At 48.2% G+C, this 6,036-nt stretch overlaps 1 protein-coding gene across 1 annotated transcript; it reads right to left on the reverse strand.

Moving 5' to 3' along the window:
- Window positions 1–226: 226 nt before the first annotated feature.
- On the reverse strand, window positions 227–4,963 carry ID4 (inhibitor of DNA binding 4). The gene is made up of 3 exons (XM_030881303.3): window positions 4,039–4,963; window positions 3,590–3,648; window positions 227–3,027 (listed from the first exon to the last, which is right to left on the reverse strand). Exons 1-2 carry the CDS (start codon window positions 4,477–4,479, stop codon window positions 3,604–3,606), a joined length of 486 nt encoding a protein of 161 aa, XP_030737163.1. The 5' UTR covers window positions 4,480–4,963; the 3' UTR covers window positions 227–3,027; window positions 3,590–3,603.
- Window positions 4,964–6,036: the final 1,073 nt, after the last annotated feature.

The raw sequence follows: 6,036 nt of genomic DNA on the forward strand, positions 1-6,036 counted from the left end.
AATTAAAAACCACGAACTTCACAACCCTTTGCTCAGTGAAGATTTATTATTATAGAGGCATTTAATACAATCGATTATGGGGTCAAAATTTTTTTAAGTTCTAAAAAGTCAGTTAAATCTTGACAATAAACTTAAGATTTACACAATATCAAAGTATATTAGTTCTTCAAAATGAAAAGTTTTTTCTTTTCCCTCCTTTAACACAAAATGTCTGAGATGTTCAGGATTTTAAAACCACACGAGAAACAACAATCCACGGCGAGATTTTTTTTTTCCTTTGTAGGTTTTAAATGATTCTTACTCTTTGGTGGTGCCTATACAATGAAAAGTAGACAACAAATTAAATGAGGTAAGTCAGGATATTTTTCTCTGTTAAACCAAATATCTGAATAATTAGAACTACCTACAAAATGACTCAAAATGTTTTTGTTACCTGGTTACTTGGTTAGGACACAGCCAAAATTTAATAGAATGAACTATCTTATACAACTGCATATAATTAAGAAAAAATAAACAGTGACTTTGTTTCTTTAGAGACATCCAATGCTGTGTGAGTGGCCAAGGGGAAAATGCCAAGTCTCTCAAATGTAACATGCATAATACTTTTCTTGCTTTTTAGTGGTTTTCCATGGCCCACATATGAAATTAATTAAGGAGCAACACCTATCTTCAAAAATCAAAAATACTTATTTTGAGGTACCTAGTCTCCCAGCATAAGTTTAAAGTGTGCTTAGATTTAGGTGGGATATGGTACTCAGGCCTGACAGACGCCTAACTCCAGCCAACAGAGCACATGTGACTTGCTTCCTACTGAAATTAAACTGCCAAATAAAAAGGAGGGATTGTCCCCTTTCTTAATAACAACGAATGCAATCGTTAGAATTCTTCAGGTTTGGAATTCGAGCACAGCTCTTGTGTTTTCCTCTTGATGTGTGACAAGAATGAGTAATATCAAAAATAAAAATAAACCTCATTTAAACAAGCAGTCCTCTGACTTTATAAGCCTCAACATCAAATACATCAAATTCTAAAACTACCTAAGACCCGTGAAATGTCAAAGCTGAGGGGATGACACGCTGGAGACAGGGGACAGACTTTTTAAATCTTTCAATTTTTTTGAAACTATTAGCATTAACTTTGTTCATTTCTGTTGAGATACTGCCACTTCAACTGACTACGAGAAGCCACATTTCATATTCATATAAATATTTGACTTTGACCTCATAAAAAGTCCCTTGGGTCTATAATACTTTTATTCTTGTATAACCTAAAACAAATCCTTTCCTTTTAAAAATCAAACAGACCACGTTACACACACAGTTGACTATTTACAAAGCACCCAATTAAATCCTACTTAATTCTCTCTCACTCTAAAAATTCCATCTAACTGGTGGGTAGAGTACTGATCACATTAAATGCATAATGCTCACAAGCCCTGAAAGTCCTATCTAACCTAGAAAACACTACCTTCCTTAAAGAGAAAAGAAAGTCTTAAAAATAAGTGTAAAGTTTTGAAGAAATGAGACCAGAAATCACAGTACAAGACAGATAAATCTACTTTAATATTCACATGTAAAAGTTACACATCACAAGAGATTGGACAGTAGTTTAGCAGTTAACTAACATAGCTATAGTGAAAATCATTTTTATAAAAAAATAATCTAGATGCGGTCATCAGAATTTTTGGTCTACTTAAAGTTAATGTTTGAAGATCGACTTTTACCCCTGCTTGAAGGATTTGCCATTATGCCTTTCGAATTTTTTTCTCCCACTGTTGCCTATTAATATTCTTTGGAGGAAGGAAAGCAGAAAGTGTTCATTTCCAAGAGTTTGTCCTTTGGTAGCAAGCAGAGAACATTTTTCATTTCTATAATTTAAATAGTCTGTACAGACATGAAACTTAGTGACATTAAGCTTTAGTGTAAAATGAAGAATGATAAGTATTTTTTCACTTTGATTAAAACAGTAGATTTCCTAAACTCATAAGGATCCAAGCATTTCCCCATCCTGTAAGCAAAATCATTCAGAATCCATTTTGACCTCAGTTAGAAAACAAAAAACACACACTTACTCTTTATATATTACACTATCAAACCCTGTACTTAAAAACTGATAAAGCATATTATCAACATGTATGCTTCAAATACAAAGATTTCAATCTAGGTTAAAGAAAACACATTTGAATGGACTCAGAACAAGTTTATTTTGTGATTAAACATCTCATGCAGTCATGCAGGACCACTAGCTATAACTGTTACTTCCGAGTCTACAGGACACTGGGCAAAACAAAAACAAATTAAAAGCCAGGCCAAACAGAAAAGACATTCAAGATACCAAGAGCTCTTCAACTGAGCTGGAAAATAATTTTCCAAAAGAAATATTCCCATAGATTAAAAAAAACACACACATAATATTTACAAAAAAATATTTAATTAAAAATATCTTATAATTACAGTAGTCTATTAAAGCATATACTTTCTCACACTTATAGAACATCTCTATATATACACGGTATGAAATGTCACTCAGTTATCTATACAATATGTAACATTCCTGCAGGGAATAGAAAGTTCCCTGCCCCCTTATAATCATCTATTTTAAACAATAGATGTAAAAAAAAAATATCTACAATGCTCTTGTGTATTAGTAAAGCTTCAAAACAAAAATTGAGCTCCTTGGTCACAAAGTAGGTTTCTAAAAGTCGGATTTGCTCTTGATCTTTTATCAGTCCTGTCACACTTAAGCTTAAAAGTTTAACTGCACCTCCAAAAAACACAGAAATGTACAATTCACAGCGGTTATAAATGAGACGAAAGAGAATACGTATGTAGAATGTTTATGAACGTGCAAAAAAAAAAAAAAGGATGAAAGTTTTATTTTTCTTCCCTCTCTCTCTTGGAATGACGAGTGAAACGTTTCTAGGATTTGCTGATGTTTTTTTCCTTTCCTCCGGTGGCTTTTTCTCTAACTTCTGCTCTTCCCCCTCCCTTTCTTGTGCTCCTGGCTCGGGCTCAGGCGGCCGCACACCTGTGGAAGAGGAATGAATAGAGGGGGTGTGTGAACCTTCCCGCTGCAGACTAACTGGCGCCACCGACCAAACTCAAGACATGCTTGATCAACAACCCAAAACAAACCACCGGGTCAGACTACACTCGCAGTCCGCCGCCCGGCCAGGCGCCGAGCAGGCAGCTGCGGGCCCCCGGGAAGCCCGAAGAGGGGATCCGAACTCCCGGGCCCTCCCTGCGTCCTCCTTCGTGGGTGTCAGAGTGCGCGGGGGGGGGGGGGCATCGGGCACCACGCCCACGAGGGTACCCTCCCTCGGCGGGGAGAGGGCAGTAAGAGCCCGCCGGTCGCTGGGGGCGGCACGGGGGGTGGCGGGAGCGTGAGCTGATCCGTCTCCATTTAGAGTGAACCCCCAGCTGCTGAAGCTAAGCTTCACTTACTAACTGGGTGGCAGGGAGGGGGGGGGTGTCCACCTCCTTGGGAATTTGCTCTCAGAAATGCTGGAGGCAAAGAACGCCGCTGTGGAAGGCGCCGGAGACGGGCGTCTCTGGCGACCGGCCACACGAGAAGGGAAACGCGCGCTCACCTGGACAGCTAGGCTCAGCGGCACAAAATGCTGTCGCCCTGCTTGTTCACCGCGCCGGCCTGGAACAGCAACGAACACCAAGGGAAAGGTGAGCAGGCGCGAACAACGCACTCGCCACGGTCTTCCTTGATTCGTTCTCGGAACCCAGGCTGGCCCGCCGACGCCCCCATCCCAGCCTACAGCCCTGGGGACGCCCCCTTCCCCGAGCACAGGCTGGACCTGACAGCCCACGGTGCGCACAGCCCTAGTCCCGCCCCGCGCATTCACCCGGCCTGTGCTCGCTGCACCCAGCCCGCCGCTGGCGGCCCCCGGCGCCGGAGGAGCAGGAGGGTGCAATTGTCATTCTCGCCCCTGCCCCGAGGAAACGGGAGCGCCCGCGTCCCACCACCCCGCCACCGCCCTCCTGGACTCCCACGGGGTCCGCCCCGGGCCGGCAGCCGGCCTCTCACCGGGTCGGTGTTGAGCGCCGTGAGCGGGGTCCGCGGCGGCGCGGCCGGACAGGTCCCGGCCGGGTGGTGCGGCGGCGCCGGCGGCGGCGGCTGCCTCAGCAGAGCCGGGTGCGTCTCCAGCGCCAGCTGCAGGTCCAGGATGTAGTCGATAACGTGCTGCAGGATCTCCACTTTGCTCACTTTCTTGTTGGGCGGGATGGTGGGCACCAGCCTCCGCAGGCGGCTGTAGCAGTCGTTCATATCGCACTGCAGGCAGAGCGCCGGCTCGTCGGCCGCCGCCTCGGCCGCCTTGCAGCGCGCTGCCGCCGCCGCGGCCGCCGCCGCCGCGGAGCCGCCCAGGCTGTGGCCGTGCTCGGCCAGGCAGCGCAGCGCCAGCTCCCCGCCGCCGCAGCCCGACGGCGCCTTACGGCCCGAGGGGCGCACCGGGCTCACCGCCTTCATCGCGCGCGCCCTGCGCGAGCGGACCCGGTGGGGCGAGCGAGGGAGGCAGGCAAGCTCCAGGCCCCCGCCCGCGACCGGCTCCGCTCCTCCTGCCTTTGCGCCCCGCGCGCTCGGTCCGCGCTTGGGGCACCGCGAAGCTCCCGGCGATCCCGCGCCCAACAATTGACAGGAAGGTCGCTCCGGGTTTTGCGAGGGGATCTCTGCTCAATGGGCGACACTCGGCCGAGACCAAAAGGCAAGAAAAATCAAAAGCACCGGAAGGAAAGCAGCCCACCGGGTTCCCTAGTCACTCCCTTCGGACCTCCAACCCGACTGCCGCCGCTCCGCTCCCCCAGCCCAAGGTTTCCCCGCTCCGGTAACCGACCCACAACCGCACCTCCGCTACGCTCTCGCACGGCCCGCCGCGCAGCTGTATTTATAAGCCGCGCGCCCCGGGGGCGGGGCCAACGCGTTGGCCGTGTCGCGGGGCGAGGGAGCAGAGCTGGGCTGGGCTCGCGGGCGGGTGCGCGGAGGGAGGCGACGAAGGCTGGGGCTCCGGGAGATGCTGGGGGGCGGGAGCTGGGCAACCCGAGTGGAGGGGTGGGCGGGGTTCTGGAGTGGCCAGCCAATCAGGCGGACAGTGCCACCTCAGGGAATGGCACTCGGGCCAATAGGAAGGGCACTCCATTCCGTCAACGCCGTGGGTGGGGGCTCTGAGAAAAGAGAGCTGGGTGGGAGTCGGGCCAAGCTGGTGAGTGCCTTAGGGAGGGGAAAAGAGAGGGAGAAGTTCCTGCGAAGAACTGCGGGAATGTGCGGCTGGAATTTACTCTACCCCCGGCTTAGGCGGCTGAGGGAGCGCTGGGCCCTGCTCGAGGCTCTCCTGTCACTCCGAACAGCGCGGCACCCAGGGACCCTCCGCCACCCGTCACTCCATCCCTGGGATTCCAGCGCCTTAAGAAGGACGCTGTTCAAGAAGGCACGTTCGTTCTCTCTATTTTCCCCCTCCATTTCTTTATTCGCCTTTTCACAATTGCCGAAACCATAATGATGGAATGGAATGCGGAGGCTTTCCGTTCCTGTTTTTAAAACGTTAAAGCTTAGGGGGAAAGAAAAAGAAAAAGAAGGCCAAATGCAGATTTTTGGTGAAGGGACGTGTAAGTAAAACCAAAACGTCGTAGGGTTTTTCTTTTACCCATCTAGATGCAAAAGTGGGCTCAAGAAATGCAGTTGCCTTCAGCATTAAATTAGGGCACGTAAATATTAAAAATGCATGGGCACGGAGTATTTAAAATTTCACCATGACATATAATATTAATCTGTTTTATGTAAAATTCATACCTGTAACTTAATGTAGGCCATTAATGCACTGCTTCACGTACCCCGCTTTAAATAAGATACTGAGAATGTCCAGAATCTCCTCCTTTTGCAACGAAGCATTAAAATTCACACTTCCAGTCCCTGGAGTCCTGCTTGGGCCCCACCCTGCAGAAAAGTCTGCTAATTAAAGACGTTTCTGTGTTAGATTTCTAATGGGAAAGCTGTCCTTCAATGGCTCAAAACAAAATTGCACAATGAACT

This window comes from Globicephala melas, chromosome 11, assembly GCF_963455315.2.
Source record: "Globicephala melas chromosome 11, mGloMel1.2, whole genome shotgun sequence".
Classification (NCBI taxonomy): Eukaryota; Metazoa; Chordata; class Mammalia; order Artiodactyla; family Delphinidae; genus Globicephala; species Globicephala melas.

Bases quoted from the DNA above. Each gene is read 5' to 3' on its own strand.
- ID4 (XM_030881303.3), bottom strand. From the start codon at position 4,479: ATGAAGGCGGTGAGCCCGGTGCGCCCCTCGGGCCGTAAGGCGCCGTCG. The intron at 3,649-4,038 runs GTGAGAGGCCGG...TTGCTGTTCCAG, and splicing joins CGGCGCTCAACACCGACCCG to GCCGGCGCGGTGAACAAGCA.